The 23,063-nt window shown below is 36.3% G+C and overlaps 1 protein-coding gene across 2 annotated transcripts in view; it reads left to right on the top strand.

The window, feature by feature from the left end:
• The window catches only part of ikzf2 (IKAROS family zinc finger 2), a 29,686-nt gene extending 11,270 nt beyond the window's left edge, over positions 1-18,416 (top strand). For both annotated transcript variants that reach the window (XM_047369887.1, XM_047369886.1), the window contains exons 4-8: positions 1,499-1,690; positions 6,917-7,084; positions 11,210-11,338; positions 12,814-12,945; positions 13,842-18,416. In XM_047369887.1, coding sequence (XP_047225843.1) covers positions 1,499-1,690; positions 6,917-7,084; positions 11,210-11,338; positions 12,814-12,945; positions 13,842-14,650 — 1,430 coding nt within the window. In that variant the 3' untranslated portion in view covers positions 14,651-18,416. The remainder of the gene's footprint in view (positions 1-1,498; positions 1,691-6,916; positions 7,085-11,209; positions 11,339-12,813; positions 12,946-13,841) is intronic.
• Positions 18,417-23,063: the final 4,647 nt, after the last annotated feature.

A 23,063-nucleotide genomic window follows, 5' to 3' on the forward strand; every position in this document is an offset into this window, starting at 1 on the left:
TCTTGTCTGTGTTGCCAGGATACAGCTGTCAAAGACAAGGCTTAGTTTCAACTTGAGCTCTGGGATAAGGAAAACATACAGTAGCGGCTTCAAGAATACTACTTCTTAATGAAACAGATTTCCATTGTCTATAAAAGTAAAATCTCTTTATTTGTAGATTTCTTTTTGCTGAGCACAAAGTCTTCTGTGAATTTCGCTTCAAAGCCTGAGAGGCCAGTTGATGAAAGCAGTCAAATGGAAGGATTTAATGAAACAACAGCCACACAGACTAACACTGTGATTATTTCCCTTGTAAAATCCAGAAACAGGATTTTCAGGATCAGTAAGGTGCGGTTGGAGTGTGTGCAACTTTTTTTTTTTTTTTTCTTGACCTTTTATATTTATTTTAAAACACTGACAACATTTGAAGTGCTGGCCTGAAAAAAAAAAAAAAATCAGTTACACCAGGATATGGGAACTTTGAAATCATGGGAACAAAGTCCAGTCTGCTTGATGAGACAGATCATCAAGTTATGTAACACTGGGAAAAATCACTTTGGCTTCAGGGTTTTTCATAAAAGCTAAAATTAAAAAACAAAACTAAAAAGGTTAAAATAGATTTATTCCTAGAGAGATATCAAGTCTCGTTAGGAATGTTTCTCTGCACCGCAAATTGGAACAAAACACTAAGCTGGACCAAAATAACAAATTTAATGGTACAACATAAGACAGTGGAGATTTGGATCGTGACTGGAAACTGCCTTTTCTTTTTTTTTTTTTTAGCGCAACTTGCTAAATTGACAACTCACAAACTGGATGTTTTCTGATCAGTGAATTGTAGCAGGTTGTGCTTCTGTGTGGGTACTATTTCTGAGTAAAGATGACTCAAAAACTACAAAAGATTTATGTAGAATTAATAAATAAAAATAGGCACAGCTCAATCTCTTGTGGAAAAATGAATTTCTTCAGAAATAACTGTTAATACAACCTGTAATAACCCAAAATGTCTGGAAATCATTTTGCCTGCACACACACATACACACACACACACACACGCACGCACAAGCACTAACTGTATTGCACAATATTTTGCCCTTGTCTTCCATTGTATCTCCCATTGGTAGTCAGCAGCAGCCAGAAATGTGCCTCTGACACTCCTTTTCTCCTCAGGGACAGCTTTAAACCAGACCATCCTGTTTTGGTTTTCTTTTTTGTTTTAGTCTTCTCCATTCTTTGTGTCAATCTATCCTGATTTTGTATGTTAATAAAATTATGCCACCTTGAACATTTACTGTACATTATAACATTATTTTGTTATTAAAACAGCTGCGAACATTTTTTGAGACTTTTAGAATTATTCTCCTATTTGGAAGTGTTCAGACCTATATACCCTAACTCAAATGAACGTTTTACAGTCATGCGATATAAAGGCCAATTTAAGCAGAGATAAGGTTATGATATTTATGAATATTGCATGATCACACATGTCAAGAGAATCGCATAATTTAATTTTTTACAGAAGTGGCCATTAAGCAAGAGGAAGATCTGGTGGAAGATGGTGACAACAGCAGCCCAGCACCTGAAGAAATAGGCCACACAGGAGATGAAGGAGCAACACCTGACGAATCTATTACTAGCAGCCCACACGATGTACAGGATGGATTGTCTGGGCCAAATGTACCATCAGATGCAGGGGTTAGACAACAAAACGGTATGTATTATTTCGATACAGTACAGACCAAAAGTTTGGACACACCCTCTCATTCAAAGAGTTTTTTTATTATTGTGACTATGAATATTGTAGCTTCACACTGAAGGCATCAAAACTATGAATTAACACGTGGAATTATATACTGAACAAAAAAGTGTGAAACAACTGAAAATATGTCTTATATTCTAGGTTCTTCAAAGTAGCCACCTTTTGCTTTGATTACTGCTCCGCACACTCTTGGCATTCTGTTGATGAGCTTCAAGAGGTAGTCACCTGAAATGGTTTTCCAACAGTCTTGAAGGAGTTCTCAGAGATGCTTAGCACTTGTTGGCCCTTTTGCCTTCACTCTGTGGTCCAAACCATCTCGATTGGGTTCGGCTCCGGTGATTGTGGAGGCCAGGTCATCTGGCGCAGCATCCCATCACTCTCCTTCTTGGTCAAATAGCCCTTACACAGCTTGAAGGTGTGTTTGGGGTCATTGTCCTCTTGAAAAATAACTGATGGTCCAACTAAACGCAAACCAGATGGAATAGCATGCCGCTGCAAGATGCTGTGGTAGCCATGCTGGTTCAGTATGCATTCAATTTTGAATAAATCTCCAACAGTGTCACCAGCAAAGCACCCCCACACCATCACACCTCCTCCTCCATGCTTCACGGTGGGAACCAGGCATGTAGAGTCCATCCGTTCACCTCTTCTGTGCCGCACAAAGACACGGTGGTTGGAACCAAAGATCTCAGACTTGGATTCATCAGACCAAAGCACAGATTTCCACTGGTCTAATGTCCATTCCTTGTGTTCTTTAGCCCAAACAAGTCTCTTCTGCTTGTTGCCTGTCCTCAGCAGTGGTTTCCTAGCAGCTATTTTACCATGAAGGTCTGATTCACACAGTCTCCTCTTAACAGTTGTTCTAGAGATGTGTCTTCTGCTAGAACTCTGTGTGACATTGACCTGTTCTCTAATCTGAGCTGCTGTTACCTGCGATTTCTGAGGCTGGTGACTCAGATGAATTTATTGTCTGCAGCAGAGGTGACTCTTGGTCTTCCTTTCCTGGGGCGGTCCTCATGTGAGCCAGTTTATTGTAGCGCTTGATGGTTTTTGCGACTGCACTTGGGGACACTTTCAAAGTTTTCCCAATTGTTCGGACTGACTGACCTTCATTTCTTAAAGTAATGATGGCCACTCGTTTTCCTTTACTTAGCTGCTTCTTTCTTGCCATAATACAAATTCTAACAGTCTATTCAGTAGGAATATCAGCTGTGTACTGTATCCACCTCCTGCACAACACAACTGATGGTCCAGACCCCATTTATAAAGCTTGAAATCCCAGTTATTAAACCTGACAGGGCACACCTGTGAAGTGAAAACCATTTCAGCTGACTACCTCTTAAAGCTCATCAACAGAATGCCAAGAGTGTACGGAGCAGTAATCAAAGCAAAAGGTGGCTACTTTGAAGAACCTAGAATATAAGACATATTTTCAGTTGTTTCACACTTTTTTGTTCAGTATATAATTCCACATGTGTTAATTCATAGTTTTGATGCCTTCAGTGTGAAGCTACAATATTCATAGTCATGAAAATAAAAACAACTCTTTGAATGAGAAGGTGTGTCCAAACCTTTGGTCTGTACTGTATATAATAAAAGTGTAAATAAGAATATGTGGTATGATTGAGACATTTTTCAAGAGATCTTTAGGTTTCGGTAGTAGACTTTGTAACTATATCAATGTGCCCATGAGTCAGATGTCTTCTCGACAGTGGGTGGAGTGTTTTTTTCAAACACAAGTTTTGTGTTGAAATGGCTAGCAAGGAAAAAAAAAATCCTTGGAATCTTCCGCAACCTGTTTCCAACTGACGATATGACTCCTCTGGCTGTCATCGCATTTAGATCAGATTTCTCTTTTTCCAACTGGTTTCAGATCAAAAGATTTATAGATAAATGCAATACAGTAGCATACACAATGATCTGACTATGCAAAACAGGCCAATCAAATGCATGTATGGTTTCAAGCTTGCTACTATTAATATTATTATTATTATTTTCTGATTGAAAGTAATAATAATGATATATATATATATATATATATGTGTGTGTGTGTGTGTGTGTGTGTGTGTGTGTATGTACGTGTATCCATTTTCATTTCCATTTTCATCCATCAACTCTGATGAGCATCCCTGACCCTCCTAAAGACATTCCCCACAGCATGGTTCCCCACAGCATGGTGCTGCCACCATCATTTGTTTCACAGTGTGGCTGGGGTGTTCTGGGTAATGTGCAGTTTTCTGCATTTTTGAGGAAACAGACAAGAACATCTCTTGTCTGTTTCCTCAACATGATTTGTGACAACTGTAAGCTTCTTTATACAATGACTTCCTTCTTGACACACTTCCATAAAGATCCTTTTTGTGAGATATACAGTACAGACCAAAAGTTTGGACACACCTTCTCATTCAAAGAGTTGTCTTTATTTTCATGACTATGAATATTGTAGCTTCACACTGAAGGCATTAAAACTATTAATTAACACATGTGGAATTATATACTGAACAAAAAAGTGTGACACAACTGAAAATATGTCTTATATTCTAGGTTCTTAAAAGTAGCCACCTTTTGCTTTGATTACTGCTCCGCACACTCTTGGCATTCTGTTGATGAGCTTCAAGAGGTAGTCACCTGAAATGGTTTTCACTTCACAGGTGTGCCCTGTCAGGTTTAATAAGTGGGATTTCAAGCCTTATAAATGGGGTTGGGACCATCAGTTGTGTTGTGTAGGATGTGGATACAGTACACAGCTGATAGTCCTACTGAATAGACTGTTATAATTTGTATTATGGCAAGAAAAAAGCAGCTAAGTAAAGAAAAACGAGTGGCCATCATTACTTTAAGTAATGAAGGTCAGTCAGTCCAAACAATTGGGAAAACTTTGAAAGTGTCCCCAAGTGCAGTCGCAAAAACCGGAAAGCGCTACAAAGAAACTGGCTCACATGAGGACCGCCCCAGGAAAAGGAGACCAAGAGTCGCCTCTGCTGCGGACGATAATCTATCTATATTGATACAGATAGATAGATAGATAGATAGATAGATAGATAGATAGATAGATAGATAGATAGATAGATAGATAGATAGATAGATAGATAGATAGATAGATAGATAGATAGATAGATAGATAGATAGATAGATAGATAGATAGATAGATAGATAGATAGATAGATAGATAGATAGATAGATAGATAGATAGATAGATAGATAGATAGATAGATAGATAGATAGATAGATAGATAGATAGATAGATAGATAGATATTCAAAAGTTTTAGATGCACTTTAGATAGATGTAATGGTTTTCTTTATGTTTATGACTATTTACATTATACGTACATTCGCACTGAAGGCATTAAAACTGTGAATGAACAAATATGGAATTATGTAGCAAACGAAAAATTGTAAAACATCTTTAAATAGGTATTATATTTTAGATTTCTGAAAGTAGCTGTCGTTTGCTGTGATGACTGAAATATTAACCTTTGGCCATCTCTCAAGGACCCTCTGGGAAGTTCTTTCAAGGCTCTTTGGCCAACCATTTCAGGTGACCACCTCATAAAGCTCATGGAAAGAATGCCAAGAGAACAAAGCAGTAATGAAAGCAAAGAGTGGCTATTTTGATGAATCTAAAATCTAAAACTGTTTAAAGTTATTTAACAGTTTTTGTTTACTATATAATTCCATGTGTGTTCATTCATAGTTTTGATGCCTTTAGTGTGATGCTACAAGATTAAAAGTCATGAAAATAAAGACAACTCTTTGAATGAGAAGGTGTGTCCAAACTTTTGGTCTGTACTGTACAACTATATATAAAATCCAAATTAGTTTTAATGAGTCAGAAAGACAAGTCAACATCAGTATCTAAGATACACTGCCTGGACAACGAAAAAGTTGCCACCAAAAAAAATAATTCACACACTCTAATATTTCATTGGTCTGCCTTTAGCTTTGATTACGGCCCACATTTGCTGTGGCATTGTTTTGAAAACTTCTGCAATGTCACAAGATTTATTTCCACCCAGTATTGCATAAATGTTTCACCAAGATCTTGCATTGATGATGATAGAGTCTGATCGCTACACAAAGCCTTCTTCAGCACATCCCAAAGATTCTCAATGGGGTTAAGGTCTGGACTCTATGCTGGCCAGTCCACGTGTGAGAATGATGTCTCATGCTCCCTGAACCACTCTTTCACAATTCGAGCCCCATGAATCCTGGCATTGTCATCTTGGAATATGCCCGTGCTCACTGATTAGTGGTTTTCTTAAGGCTACACAGCTGTTCAGTCCTAATCCCTTGAGTTCCCTTGGCATTGTGCGTGTGGAAATTATCTTACTTTCACTATTAAACATAACCTAGAGTTCTACTGTTGTTTTTCATCAATTTGATTTCACCAAACTTTTCAGTGATCGCCAATCATTTTTTTTCCAGCCACATTTCTTCCTCAAAGACAATGGGTCCTTAGTATCCTTCCAATTTTTAATAATGTGTTGGACAGTTCTTAACCCAATTTTGGTAGTTTCTCCAGTCTCCTTAGATGTTTTCTCTGCTTGATGCATGCCAATGATTTGACTCTTCCGAAACACACTGACATCTCTTCCATGACCATGGGATGTATCTTTCGACATGGTTGTTTAAGAAATGAGAAGCAACTCATTGCACCAGTTGTGGATGAATAACTTGTTGCCAGCTGAAACATAATTGCCCATGCAGTAATTTTCCAATGGGATGCTCGTACCTATTTGCTTAGTTAAATCCAGGTGGCGACTTTTTTTTTGGCCTGGCAGTGTAGTATTTAAGTGTGTTGCTCCAATCAAATTCAAGATGTGTTGATTCATCTAATGGGGTTGATGAAAAGGGTTAAAAGCTTTTTTTAATCTTTCTGTAAGTTCAAGGTTGACCTACCACATTTTTAAATTTTGTTTCATTTTATAAATCTTCCTAACTTTAATGGAAATTAAGTTTATTGTCAAAGGATTTATGGAAATGCCTAACTTCTATTATTTAACAAAATCAAGCAGCTGCTTGTGGTTATACAAACACAAGGTCAGTTTTCAGCTGTTAGATAAGGTATATTATTCTATTTAGAGTAGAGAAATTATCCTTGCTCTTTTTGTAAAATCTGATAATAACAGTCATCCACAATCAGTCTGGTATTAACTTCCTATACTGTCTTCCTTCAGGTGACAGGCCGTTCCAGTGCAACCAGTGTGGTGTGTCGTTCACTCAGAAGGGGAACCTGCTGCGACACATTAAACTGCACACAGGTGAAAAACCCTTCAAATGCCCCTTCTGCAGCTATGCTTGCCGACGTCGTGATGCCCTCACTGGTCATCTTCGTACTCATGCTGGTAAGCTTTCTTCTCTCCCAATGTGCTTCTCTTTTTTAACCAATGTGCTTCTCTTTTTTAACCAAGAAGGGACTACTGTTACCTAGAAGGGACTACTGTTGTGTCACCAGAAGTGCTATGAAGATAAAAAAGAAGAAGTTGTAGTTTTAGAAAGACCTATGCTTATATTTCCCCCTACATTTCAGGTCTTTGTTTATGTACATGTACAGTCATTACAGTTCAACCTGCAGGTTGAAGACCTACGTGTTTTAAAAAAATCTGTCTTTTATGTGCATTTTATAGACATCGCTGTTAGTGTTTTGAGGTTAGGTTCCAAGGACATACTGCTTCTCAGTTGCTTTTCTTGAGACGGAGGAAACTGTTGAGAAACATATGTGGAGTGGTAGCAATCTCTCTCAACTGTAACCCACTTTCCTATCAGAGGATGTGCTCTCCCCTCCGTTGCACCTTTGAAATCAAGGTCAGACAATACTGCCATTTCTGCCTCATATGCCCGCACAGGGGCTTACTCATACACACTAATCTTTTTAGATGGAGGCAACGTTGTGTTTGGGTGTGAGCCAATAATTAATTTCTGTTATTGCTTTTATGTTTGTTTGACATATAGTGTTTTGCAAAACTATTTACTTCTGAACTTTCTCATATTTTGTCAGGTTACAACCACAAACTTCAAAGTTTTTTTTAAGGATTTGATATAATATGCCAACACAAAATAGCATATAATAGTGAACTGAAAGGAAAATTATGTTGTTGGATGAATTTGTATTTAGTCACCCTGAGTCAAAACTTATAAAATCACCTTTTGAAGCTATTGTGTTTTTTTTTTTAGGGTAAGTCTTTTCCAACTTTACACATCCAAATACTAGTTCTTCTCTGCCAAATAGTTCACACTTAGTAAGATTTGGCAGAAAGCATCTGCAAACATGAATTTTCAACTCTTGGCATAAAATCTTAAATTGACTGCACCATTTTTACACATGAATATTATTTGATCAAAACCATTTCAATGCATCTCTGGCTGAACCTCTACCCCAGTTTCAATTCTGTGGCATCCTCCACTGCAGGTTTTCTTCCAAGATTCTCCTGTATTTAGCCCCACACATTTTCCCATTACCTCTGACCAGCTTGTGTCCCCGCTGAAGAGAAGCATCCCCCAGTATATTTCCGCCAGAATAGCACATTTTTCACCAAACGTTCCAGGACATTTTTGTTTTGCCCTGGTAAATTGAATCTCACTTAATTTGTGTTCCTTCTGTTTCCACTGCTCTGAAAGTCTGGGGAAAATCTATTTAAATCAGCCTCAGGACAAGTATGGAAATTGTGAAGAAAACTGCACTACACTATTAGTCCAGCTGGTGGTGGTAATGAGAAGACAAAGGCCAAAAAAGTAAAGCTTGCATTCTGCCATTTTTTACGAAACAAGATGGAGAACGCACAACTGGCTTTTTGCTTGTGATGCTGTACCACACTGTAATCGAGACCAAGCGATCTGAAGGGAAAAGGAGGCAGCCGATTGCACGAAGACACATCTCAGAAGACGACAACAACACACAGGTCTAAAATATGGCATGGGAGGGAAAGTCAGACCACTGCAAGAAAAGATTCCACCAATCATGATTGTTCAACATGTAACCCCACCCCTCAACATTTAAGGGGTAATCTGAAAGTCCTACCCCCTGACCAAGATTGTTAATCTGTGAAAATGTGGAAACTGAAATTACTCGGGTAAACATGTGTTGAAACGGGGGGAGGGCTTTCAAAATCCTGGGTAAATGTTGAAAGTCCCTGCAAGCGAAAACAGGTTTATGTACTTATTGTGGGGATAGTGTGTCCAAGTGATGTGCAGTGTTAATTTTTCAACCATTTTGCATGTGGACCAGAAGACCAGTGCACCACAAGTTGTTCATATGTTGGGATAATATAGTAACATTACTTTAATATCTCAGCAGCTTTACCCATGGTATCTGGTGTTTGTTGACTAACCTCTGAGGCCTTTATAGAACAGCTGTATTTATAAGATTAAAATAAACACTGGTTGATTTTATTTACTAATTGGAAACTTCTAAGGTCAGTTAGTTTCTTTGCACTGGATTTTGTTTAGGACTAAGATTGTTATTTGTAAAATATTTGTAAAAAACCATGTATCTTTTTCCTACTGTCAAATACCCTGTGTTGGTCTTTAACATATCTGGACTGGTAAAATACATTGAGGCTTTAGGTTGTGACATGGAAGTTTAAGACGTATGAATACATTCGCATATCACTGTAAGCATAATTGTGAGTGTTTTTCCCCATATTTCTCTGCAATTTTTTCCAAGTTTCACCCTGCATCCTGTAAAGGTGACAACTCTGACTGGGTTTTCAGTCAGCAAGAACGGGTATAGCAAAAGAGAGAGTGAAAGAAAAAAACACAGAAAGAAGGCAGTTGAGCAAAAAGCTAAAAAGTGACAAGGCAAACTGAAGGCTGAACAGTGTATTACATTGGAAGGTGACTTTTTTTCCTCAGTAAGAACACTATTGTGAAACAATAACAGAGAACATTGTGCATTCTGAGGGGATACATTTTTCATTAGGAACAACATATCCAGCAAGTTCCCATATATTAACCAAATGCAATCAGTCAAGCAAGTCTGAGCTGAACGCATTTGCATGAATAACAACAGCAGGTAAATGTGGGTTCTTCAGGTCCTTCCAACATTTGCACAAGGTTGTGTGGGGGTGGTCATATACTGTATACTGTAGACTCTGCATTTTCTTTGCATAAAGCACTAAGAATAAAGGATGAATATTTAGCAAATCTTCCATCAATTTTATTTCAGTTTCCATGGTAGCCTTACATTTGGAAGAAACTTTTATTTTTTTTTATTATCATTATCTTGAAATAATAATAATATTGCAGTGACTCTGTGTGTTCAGCTACTGAGGTTCTACTGAGGTTGTTTGTAATGGTGCTGATTATTTTATAACACAGTAGGAGAAGAAAAAAGAAACACATGCGCTGACGTTACACTAACAAAGATCATGTGGTCTTGTCACTTTGTAACATGTGGGTTTTATTTTTACAGAAAAATCTTCATCTACATGATTTGTCTGGGAAAAACAAATGTAACATTTACTGTAAGAGTAATATGCAGTTCTTACTCACTTTCTTTAGATCTTTTTTTTTTATTTTAGTATGCATGTCTTTCTATTTAACATAAAGAGCTCCTATGTCAATAGGTGAGTCTGTCTCCAAGTATGTATATGTGTGTGTGCGCATGGGTGTGTGTTACTGCCCTAATGTCTCAGAGTGAAACATGCTTGGTTTCTCTGTTCTCACAGTACTAGATCACCCATACATCATTTTCTAGTAGTAGCTGTAAAAACTATACCAGTGAATGTCTGGTATAGCCAATGACAGTGTCTGGTTCTCAGTAGTAGACTTATGTGGCCTCCAGTTTACTCACTGACTCTCTTTATGAGTCAGTAGCCCTAATACAGGACACAGAACTATTGCCTCAGCAGTCTTCACCTTGGTGAGATACCACTCTATGCTATGTTTTTTAGGAAGTTACTACTTAGCATTTAAACAAATTATACATTAGTCTTTTAAGTATGTTCATTGTTTAATACCTATTTGGGTTAAAGTAATGTGTATTAAAACAAAGTAGATGGGCTGACTTAGAAAGATGTGAAGAATATGCCTTCATGTTTCCATTTGAATGAACTGAACACGACAAAAGTGGTACAATGAATCACTCCACCTCCGTAGCAATTTAACTTGGAGTTACTTTCCTACCATCATGGGATGCATGATCAACTCCGTTATTTACTCATGCACTGCCACAGCAGTGGGAGTTTGCTTTGTGTGGCACAGACCAAAGCGTTTTGAAATAGACTACATGGTGCAATTATTGATGTCGCCCACAACCTCTGTTTCAGTCTAGCAACACTTGTGTGGAATCCTCACACTAGTAGTGGAACCTCCATGACCTCAGACGCTTACTTTTGCTTGGCTTGTACTACTGACAATTTACAAGTTCTCTTACTATTACACACTGTTTTGTTGCTACAGCACCAGAAACTACCCTCTATGCAGCTGTGACTCAAACAAATATTTTCTCCATTGATTACCCATTATTTTAGTTGGCAAACCACACAAGTGTAACTTCTGTGGACGGAGTTACAAACAACGGACATCCCTGGAGGAGCACAAAGAGCGCTGCCACAGTTACCTCAGCTTGGATCCTGGTGCCAACACAGGCTCTTACACAGGTAAATGATGCATAGAGAAATTGGCTGTTGACTGTAATTGTCAGATTGTCATCTTAATTGGCCCTGACTTGTGTCCAGCTGGTCTGAAACTGAAAAACCAAATATGTTTTCCAATAAGTGAATGCACCCTTTCTAAGCGCTACCATCATCATTAAGGTTGCTTTTGCTGAATGATGAAAGCTGTTTTCAGTATAATTAAGGTGTTTGAAAATAAACTCAGAGGAGGCACAATGATGCAAGAAGCTACTCACAAGGACGCTGTATCTTAACATGTCTAGACATGTCTGTAATTCATTCAGGCTGCGAGAGAGTGAGAGAGAGCAAGACTTTCAGCAGATAACACGAGGGCTGAACAGTGCCACAAAATGTTATTTATCCTATTAGGTGAAACTCCCATTTCAGATATGTATAAATGAAAGGGAAATTCGTGATACTTGTGTTTTTTGATTAAATTGTAAAATGGCTTGCCATGTTGCTTGAAACTCATACCAGGCACTGTCTTGTGAAAGCAAACAAGCAGGTGTTTTAACTGTATGACTTTGTACAGGCAGTTTGATATGTCTTCAAAAGTGCAGCTTGAAAGTGAATCACACCAAATGAAGGTATGATTTTCTTGGCACTTCCCACTCAATCGAACCAAGTCTGTTCTGGGGTTAAAGTACCAAAGTACCCTTAGTAATGCTAGCTGTGATAACCTAGCTAATCGTTAATTTAATATGCTAACTCCCCATATCACTTTGTCTGTTCCCTAAAATAATAGTAAAACTAACTTGTATTACGGCAACTTTTCTCTCGCAAAGTAACATGAGCTCTGCTTCTTATTAAATATTAAATTAGTACTTATAGTCACGGTGCTGGAAAGCAATTGTTTGAATATTGTTGCTATATCTTCTTATGGTAGAGATCAGTATCGGATATAATTCGTGTTGGTAGATAAAAGCTTAACTAAAATCAGAGATTGGAAATTGTCCTCAAAATGTTATTGTTGTATCTCTAGTAAATGACTCTTAAGACACCAAAGCTGTTCTTACTAAAATAGACCAGAAACCACCCCAATAAAATGTTGCATGAGCTCTGGTTGAAATGAAAAGTATTTGAATTCAAACAAGCATGCATAACTTTAAACTAAATCACTTGCAAAATGATATCTGTAAAATACTCTTTTTGGAGCTTAGAATTGCGCACATTAACACGCATTCACCTTGAGCCTGTTATGTGTATTTGTTCCCTTAGTTAATATATATATATTGTAAATTGCACCATTGTTTTAAGAAAAAAAAATAGATGTTTATAAAATTAGTAAAATAGTGAATGATGGGATAGTTATATCCATCAAACAAGTTGATTTTTTCATAAAATTAGACTAAAAAGGTTACTGTAGGTATTTTTGTATTTATTTATATTTAAATTTACAAAGCGACCTGTTTATTCCATGCCTAAACGTCAGTCTGATTCCTTCCTTCTGAACTTTTCAGGCGAAGTTCCAAAAGAGGCCAGGGCCATGGCTGAGCCCGGCAGCATGCCTGCCTTCGATCGGCCACCTGTCATCGAAAGACTGCCTACTAATGTTGGCAAGAGGAAAAGCACTACACCTCAAAAATTTGTGGGTGAGTATTTAGTATGTACATCAGCTATCATCAGCTTGATTTGTAGGGCCTATTGTAGAGGAGCTGTTTTATTAATATCATATTTTTACATTTTATTAGTTGCTAATAACTGACATGCCAATATTTATTTCCTTCAACATGTGCACTTAGGAGTTATGCACTAAAATATTTTATTGGTGAAATACAAAAATAATACAATTCTGATCTGAATAGTTTTTTTTTTGCTAAAGTACACACTTAGTAAAGCTTTTTTTACCAGGACTATTGAAATTAATTTAAATATATTTTTTATAAGGTAAACTGTTCAACTGATTTCACTTTTGGTGAACAAAGTAGCAACACTATAAAATTAATACTATATTAGTATTTTGTTTTGAAAGAGATTTTCATCTTCCTTCTCTGTGTTGCATCATATCCTTATAACACACAGCAACTCTGCCCTATTTGTGAGATTTTTTTTATTTGCCACACTATTAGAGGAAGAGATTGAGCAAGCTAGAGCAAGCAAAGGGCTCAAAGGCAAGGAAATGTTTTTCACTCTGTGGTTAGATACACCTGTAGCTTATAACATTGCTCTTATCAAGTGAAAACAGCTTACCGCATCCCTGTTCTGGAGGGGTTAAACAGTGCAGTAGTAGAAGGATGGGGCTTTCCACCTCATTAGACTACAACATATAGCACAAAATGTGAAAAACAAGAGCTGAAATAGCAGCACAACACATGTTTGATGGCCTAGAAAGGAAATTTAAAACCATACTCAGATTTTTGTATACCATTTTGCTTTCCAGATTGTCATTTAAAAGAAAGCTTTTGCTTAATTTATGTGTCTTTTCTGTTTCTGTCACATAATGTTAAATTTAATTTAAAATAAATTTTTATTGTGTATTTATTTGCAGGAGAAAAGATTCGCTACAGCTATCCTGAAATGGGCTATCATGAGATGCGTCTGAAGTATGAAAATCATCCTGAATTGATGCCCCACCACATGATGGACCAGGCAATCAACAATGCCATGACATACTTAGGATCAGATACCCTCCGTCCTATGCTCCACCATCCTGGTCCATCTATGTCTATGGCTGAGGTTGTACCCATTGTCAACCCCCTTTACCGCCATGTTCTACCATTGGGCCAGCAACCAGAACGTCTGGGAAACTGTGGAACACTTCCATCACATGCGCCCCAATCCCAGGAGTTCCCCAGCCATGGCACTTCAAATGGCCCTACTTCCTTAACTCGACAAAACAAGCAACCTCAGCCATCACAGGAGGAATCAGCAAGCAACAGTGGCATTGACTCGGCTGACTCGGCTCGAAGCAGCCCTCAGGACAGGCAGGGCTACCTTAATACCAATGCATCTGCAGGCCTCAGGTCACTTGCCAGTCCAGCTGTGGGCTCTAGTGAACGAGTTATAGATGTGTCACCGAGGAATGGAACAGGAGTGGGATCGGGGATTATGCGAGTGGTCACAGAGAGGCCAGTGGGTCACGAAGGGGTGCGGGTGTTCGCTCGAGATGGCCACGAGCTGCGAGTCTTTCAGTGCGAGCACTGTCGACTTCTCTTTTTGGACCACGTTATGTACACCATCCATATGGGTTGCCATGGTTACAGAGATCCCCTGGAGTGCAACATCTGTGGTCATCGAAGCAAAGACCGCTATGAGTTTTCTTCGCACATAGTTCGAGGGGAGCACACTTTCAATTAAAAGGGACAAATCAGAAGCAAGCGGTACACTTAGGAAAGAAGATGAGCAATAACTTGATATCCATCCTTTCCCTGTGAAAGTGCATAGTTTAAGGGGACTGTAGACAAGTGTAGCACAATCAAAGACTTATTTTTAAGCTACTGGTTGTAAATTAGAGCTGTTGAACAATCACATGAAGGTATGGGCCAAAGACATCTTTTGTACTTATTTAAGTAACTTAGAACACAGAATTTATTTTTATTTTTCCTCTTTTCTAAACAAATTTGTTGTTTATCAGATCAGCTGCCAGAGAGCATTATACTTTTTTTTATTTATTTTAATCTTACATAGAAATATCTATCATGGAGCTATTAAGTTTTAAGGTTTAATCAGCAGCAAATATCACAGTGATATAGTCAAATACCATGAAGACTCAGTAAAATGTATAAAATGAAATCAGTTTAGAACAAACTCAATGGTGCATTGCTGATTCGATTGTGGGAATTAAGGATAAACAATACATAAAAAGGTACAGTTAATATATTTTTTTTATACTATAGAAGTTTGAGGACTTTGAAGTGAGAGGAGAAATATCAGTCCTACTGGCAGTGCAATGGGTCAAACTAGTTTTACTATCAAATACATTTTCTTAGAGAACATTTTTTCCAAATTATATAATAGATTTAAAGGTTAAATACATTTTTTTAATGTATTTGTTTGTTTACATATATAAATCCACATTGATCCATGAATGTTTTGGTAATTTGATGTTTTCATTAGAGACAGATAACAAAAACCAAAAAATACATGTTTTGTTTTTTTAAGTATTCATTTTTTAATTTAAATAATACATTGAAATGCAGTCTTGTTTTCTTTCTCTTTATGGTCAAAATGAATAAGAAGAAATCTAATTTGTCTTTAAAACATAAGCTTAGAAAAAGCTTGAATTTTGTTTTCCCCTGCACAGACACCTAATTCTGCAGTCATTGTATACTGACTGTGGGAGTCGCTGTTGGGTCTGTACATCTCAAAGGCGTTGTTCTATCTTTTTGTTTTTCCACAAAAGAAATACAGACCAAAAAGGTCATATTTGGATAAGAACAGACATTAGTTTTCCTTTGACACAATTTTTATTTGCAACAGTTTGAGGCAGATGTGGAAAACATTTACTCCATCAGTATTTAGACAGTGGCATCATGGGGTGAAGTGTATAATTGGCAAATGCAAGTTGAGGTTTGGAGGGAGACAGAATATGATAGAATGGGTAACTTTTTGTTTTATGTTTACCTGTGTATATAAATAAATTACCTGTGTATATAAAATAAATTCCATAAGATTATTTTATTTTATCGAATATAAAAGAAAATCAAACAAAATTTTTATTTCTGTTAACCTATTCGTGACCACAAAACAAGAACAGCGTGTATTTCAATTTATTAACCTTAAACTTTAAAACGTACAAAAAACAAATCTGTTTTTCCAATACAGGTTTTTGCTGTGCAAATCCAGTTTCCAAGACATTCATGGATCTGCATGTCATACATATTATAATTTATCAGACAATATATACATATAGACTACCGGTCAAAGGTTTTAGATACACTGTCTCACTTAATGAGTCTCTTTATTTTCATGACTATTTAAATTGTAGATGTTTACCAAAGACAACAAAACTGTGAATGAACACACATGGAATGATGTCGTAAACAAAAAGTGTGAAATAACTAAATAATTTTATATTTTAGATTCTTTAAAATAGCCAACCTTTGCTTTGATTACCGCTTTGCTCTCTTGGCATTCTCCCCATGAGCTTCATAAGGTGGTCATCTGAAATGGTTTTTCAAGAGTCTTGAAAGAACTTCCCAGAGGTTCATTGAGAGACCGCCAAAGGTTAATATTTCAGTCATCACAGCAAAGGGCGGCTACTTTAAGGAATCTAAAATATAAAACACATTAAAGTTATTTTACCATTTCTTGTTTGCTTCATAATTCCATATGTGTTCATTCACAGTTTTGATGCCTCAGTGATAATCTACGTACAATGTAAATAGTTCATTAAATTACCATTAAATGAAAAAGGCGTTCTAAAACTTTTGACCAGTAGTGTACATAATTCATATTAAAATCTTTGCAAGGACAATCAGTGTTTTAAAAGTACATTTTATTAGTCTGCTTATCTCTAATTATTTAACACCTAAATCAATTTTACATATGTAATCATTCAGTTGTAGTTATGCTGTCAAAAATATTTAAAAAAAAGAAATTTCAGACACATGCACTTACGAGGTTGGACACAGGCTCTGAAATGAAGCATGCTGAAAGGTAAGCAAAGAAGTACACAAAATGTTACCTTACTGTTCATGTGAAGGCTTATTCATATGAAACCTGTGATCATTAAAATCAGACTTTTTTCCTTCGGACTTTGTCGTAACGTTCTAGGTATTCCATAAATAGGCACAAATTAATTTGTTTCCTTCTTTGATTCCTGCACTTTTAGCACAGAGTTAGATTTACAAACTTTCACCATCACTGTCTTTTTAAACCTGAAAGATTATATAAATGTGCTAACTGACAGTAAAAATATATTTTTGTTAACATAAGGGGTGACTCGAGTTTCAGACTTCAGTTGCAAAAACAGACTTCAGACTTAAATTTGAAGACTCATGACTTGACTTAGGTGTGTGATCTTAGACTCAAGTCTCGTTATCATTATTTTGTCATATATAATCAGGAGTAACGTTTACTTCATCAAAGTTTTAACATCTCAAATAAACTTGTCATCAAAGGTTTTAAATGTAGAAATGTGACATGATTCCCTCATAGGCCCATCACAGTTTTTCCATATTGAACTAAATGTTTAAAGGTTAAATAATAATAGTTAAAACATTAACCACAAATGTTCATGTGTTAAATTAGACCAAAAGACAAACAGTAAAGTGCAGTACAGTACAGTGCAGTGTTTGAATTTCTTTAGCAAAGCAGTGTTATAGGCAGACTAGATGCATTTGATGAGAAAATTTTAATTTCAGTCAATACAGACAGGAGACTTGACTTGGACTTGCCCTCCAAAGACTTGAAACCTGGACTTGGGACAAAAGACAGGAGAGCTGACTTGGACTTGGGAAAATGATTCATAAACATGTTGGTACATAAAATGCAGAGGCCACTTACCCAAATGGTTGTTAGATGGTGATTTAAACCATTGGGTATCAAAGATATATTGCAAAGAAACAGACACTCTTTTCAATATACCTCACTTAGCAGATTATAATTAAAAAAAATATATCATTGCATAACTTAGTTTCAATAAAATGTGTATTTTGGAGCACAGTAGATACATGCAGTTTTCATTGTTTGTGCTTTTTGTGCATTATCACCATCGCAGAGAAACTATTTACTGACGCTAAAGCTCAAGTGTTGCAGTCTTGTCATTCATCTGCGGTTTTATTAGGCCTATCCGCCTCTAATGGGGCTGCTCTTTTATCTACACCTCTTCAACTCCGATCTCACGAACAAGCAAGTACACACTAATGTATGTTAGTTTCCTTTACTTTGAATCTTGCTTTGTGCGTTTGATATATGCCATTGCATTCATGTATGACCTTTAACAGCAAAGATTAATAAAGTTACAGTATGTGCTAGGGGATAAGTGAATAAAGTGTGGATTTCGTGTACAATAGTACTAATACCACTAAAAGCACTTCCAAACGCTGCAGCAAATGTTTTATATCACTTTAATAAACATCCAACGTTTAAGACTCATGTATTAAAAGAATGTAAAGGCCAACTTCAAACTTGTCATTGTAGTCCTTTGAAGAACAGCATATTTGGGTGAAAAAAGCTGGTCCTTTTCTAGTTTCTCAGCACTGTGCTAGGTACAGTAAGTCATGGTCATGCACTTTATGTATCTGTCCAGGCCATGTTATTCTGATGCAGGTTTAACAGAAAACATTACAGCTTCTTATTAGAAAAATCTTTGAGCAGCATAAAAAACTTTTTATTAATTCTGTCTTATGAACATGCTTGTTTGGTTTTTTTTATGTAAGAAGTTCTATAAGGTATATGGCATTATCAGTTTCACACATCTTTTTTTTATATACAATCCTGTAAGTTTCCTTTAGGTTTGATATTTTCATACAATCAAAAGGCAGCTTTTTCCTTTGTTACATGTTGCCTCTTAGCGAGCTCATGGTAATGTTTTGGTATTGGACTTTGTTTACACCTTGCAGCTTTTATATTGCATCTATTCATGCATTTTTCTATTTACTATTGTATATATTTAGTTTCTGCAAATTCTAATATGTTTTAGAAAGGGGTTTTTATATGAAAAAAACATGCTTTTTAATGTATTGCAAAATGCATCTTTTTGTTTTTCAGCTCAATCTGTATGTATACTACATCTATCTATCTATCTATCTATCTATCTATCTATCTATCTATCTATCTATCTATCTATCTATCTATCTATCTATCTATCTATCTATCTATCTATCTATCTATCTATCTATCTATCTATCTATCTATCTATCTATCTATCTATCTATCTATCTATCTATCTATCTATCTATCTATCTATCTATCTATCTATCTATCTATCTATCTATCTATCTATCTATCTATATATCTAGTAGCCATATAAACAAATCAAGGAAAGTCTTTTTTCACCCTCTGTGTAACTAAAGACTACTTGAAAATTCAAATCATTGCTAATGCTACATGTTGTGTATTTTTTGTAAGTTTTAAAGACAAGCCGGGTAAATTACTATTTTTCTGCTGAAATGTTGATACAAATAGTTTTGTGAACTTTGTGTGGTTTTGAAGTTTAACAAATGTTTACAAAATTGTACAAGGAGTGGTTCTGGGTGCACAATAATGATATTGGCACTGAATATTGAAATTATTCAGGACTGATTTGTTTTGATATCAATATAGACTTTCTAATGTAAGGGCTCTCAGGAATTTGAATAGGCCTTGTTTTTTATGTAGTTTATTTATCAAGAAAGATGCACAGAGATTTCAGTTTCTCTGATGCCTCTTAACACTCAAAGTGGTGAAGGAAGTTATTCAGCTCTGCATTTTCTTTCTATGCTCTTTTATTATTATTGTCTTTATTTTTATTCCAGAACATTGACCATATGAAGACACACAGCTGTGAAAATTACCATTGTACATTCTGAGTCATGATTTCTTTCAATTAAAGAAATGGTTTTACTGCTTTACTTGTGCTGTGAATTTTGAAACAAGATGTTAGACATTATTTTGTCATTTTAGTCTCCAGCTTATAAAATTCCCTCCTTTAAAGTTATGATTTAAAGTTTAAGTTAAGATTTTTATTGCATTATAAAAAGCATTTTATGTGTCTTTTCATAATTTCCTGTTGTGCTTATATTTCTGAATGTGAATTTGTGAGTTTTTGTCATGATTGTGAATTCCAAGATCGCTCGAAGCTCTGAACATTTGAGAGCCTTCCATCAATTACCACAGCTGAACTAATATTCATTTTATATCATCCAATGGGTTTTGCATTATACATCCAATTGACAGTTACTATACTTTTCAACTGAAAAGCAGTATGAGCCAAAAATCCATTACATGAAGTGACTTTTAAATTGAAATGCTTGTTGCTAAATCAAGTTAGCATAACATGAGTTATATAGTAAAAGCCCTTGGGATCAAGTGTTAAAATGTCTTTTTTTCAGTTAGTTAATATGTTCTGTTTCAACTTCTTGAGCTCAGAAGTTATCCCGTTATATAGAGGACAGAAATTATTTCACAGAATGCACCTTGGTTCCCATCCCCATATTTTTCGGAAAATTAATCCAAATAATTTTTTAATAAACCTTTCCATTTTTATTGCATTTTATAACATAAAATGTACACAAAGGTTTGCACTTTAATAAGTAAACTATGTGTACTATGAAATTCCACATCTGACATGACAAGACAATAAAATGAAGCCCTGATTATTTATGTATTCATAAATAGAAACACTTGAGTAAAATATGCTGGGACAGAAGAAGAAATAAAATATGGCTCAGTTCAGTCACCAGTACAGCTTCAAACCAAAGAGAAACTGACAAACGCCTTATCCAGATTGTTGTAATTGAGACAGTAGCTTACAAATAACTTTTTTATGAACTGTATATGCTATTTATGAGTTTATTGGGTTTACATCTGATTTATTTAGACATTAGCATTATATAAACAATTCAATATAATACAAACAAACAAAAACTAGATAGTCAGGTGCACAAAGTCTGCAAATTAACACACATAAGCTTTAAGTTTGCATAGAATTTATTCAAAAGGAAAGTGCAATCTGCACCTTAAAAAAATAAGGTGGGTTATTATTTCTTTCTCTGGTTCATGGTGTCTTGTCAGCTTCTTATCATGCATGTTGCTTGTTTTGCTGAGCTTTGCAATGAACTCTTGTACAGCAACAAGACCCCATGCTTATAGCCACTTAATCTAAAGTACACCCAAAGTTTAGATCACTTTTGAGATCTTTTATAACCCAGCTTGTTTGACAGTAAAGCAGGTGCTTTATCCACCATGTTTGTTTAAAAACAGTTGAGCAGACAGAGCCAGCCAATGGTTAGGTGCAAACTCAGTTGACGTATGCTGAGTTCACACACACACACATACGTGGTGCTGCGAACTGCAGAGGCTTCCTCCACACAGTGGTGTGGAGGAAGACAGCTGTAATTTTTTGTAAAATAAAAATGCTGTCAATACATTATTTTATTTAACACTGCTGGACATAGGCACCAGCTTCCCCGTGACCTACTTTAGAAGAAGCAGTAGAAAATGACTGACTGATTATCGATAATACTGATAAGTTGTGGCAGCCCTGCTAAGATCTCATGTGTAAACAAAAATGGGTCCTTACATTGATAAACCTGACTTAAGTGACAATTCCTGTGTTCTTGGGGGCTTCCTGTTAGTTTGGGGACCTTAGGCAGTTGCCTATTCTGTTATGTCTTGGGCTTGTTCTAAATTGAGGGTGTGGATATTCTGATGGGTTTATGAACATTAGAGACATTTACTCGTAAACAGTTAATTATGCAGTAAATGTAGTTGAGTTGTTTAAATCTTGTTAGGCTGAGCCAATAAAACATATTTCATATTTTATGAGCCAATGTACCTTTGAAGTTAAACTTGTTTTCTTCTTCAAAAATATCTGCCCATGATGTCTTTAAATAGGATCATAGTTCATTTCAATATTAACAAAAAGAGATGTAAAACGTAATGTGCTGATAGCCCCGAGGCTAACAAAAACAGAATATCAGAACTAAGGTACCAATCTGAAAGTGAACTAATAGAGCAAGTTGGTTGTTAAATTAGTTTATTTACATATTATTCAAAAAGCAATGCCTACAAATCTCAGAGATGGTGTCATGGAGTGACATTTTTGGACTTTATGGTTTCTTTTGCTAGTCCTTAGATCTTAGGTTGTTGTGCTACCTCCAGTTCTCAGTTTCCTTTAGTTCATGTTTATTCTTGATTCTGTTTTATCTTGGTCTGTAGTTTTCATTTAGGTCTGTTTCACTGTTTTGTTAATCAGTCCCTTTCCTCATGTCTTAGTCTTATTAGGTTCACCTGCTCCCTCTGTCTCCCTGCGTCCATGTCACACCTGTTCCCTGTTTCTTTGATTACCTGCCTTTTGTTCCCCTCTTTGTGCTCTGTGTATATTAGTAGTTCTGTTTGCTTAGTTCCTCGCTGGTTCGTTCTGTTACTACCCCGTTCCCTACCATGTCTATGCTTTGTTTTGCTTCGCTTTGTTTTTATGCTACGTTTACCATGTCTATGCTTCGTTTTGGATATTTTTTGAATAAACAAGGAAGTACTAAGATGCGGCTACCGAGCTCTTGTCTGCGCTTTGGTCCGACCCACAGTCCTCCCCCGACAGATAGGTTTCCTGAATTCAAGTTTTTGTTTTTTACTACTGAAAAACACCTAAATTATTGTAGAAATAGATAAGAGTTAAAAAGACATAAAGACATAAAACAAAATTACAATGAATGGTTGCTTTGCTGCAGGACTGGTAATGTGTACAAGATCTCCAATCTTTATTAAAAAAAAAATTTCTGAAAGTCCAGCAAGTTTGTGAGCTCCATACTGTACAGCGTCAGAGGATTGCCATAGTTTACATTTTAATAACTAGTGTTTGTTCCTCTTCAGTCTTTGTCTATGAACAGGTGGGCGCCAGAGCCTGCTGATGTTTCTAAATGTCAGAGCTGTCTCCTTCACCCCCTTTCTTCTTTAATCTATGTGGTGCACTCACACATACTCGCACATATTCACCCAGCAAGCAACACACAAAATCAAAGCTCCCTGAAGGCGGTAGCAAAACCGAGAAGTGTAAAAGCCTGAGCAGACCCCAAACTGTATCGTTTTATCTTCAGATTCCACTATTTACCTGCCTGTCAGTTGA

Source organism: Girardinichthys multiradiatus, chromosome 7 (genome assembly GCF_021462225.1).
Source record: "Girardinichthys multiradiatus isolate DD_20200921_A chromosome 7, DD_fGirMul_XY1, whole genome shotgun sequence".
Lineage (NCBI taxonomy): Eukaryota > Metazoa > Chordata > Actinopteri > Cyprinodontiformes > Goodeidae > Girardinichthys > Girardinichthys multiradiatus.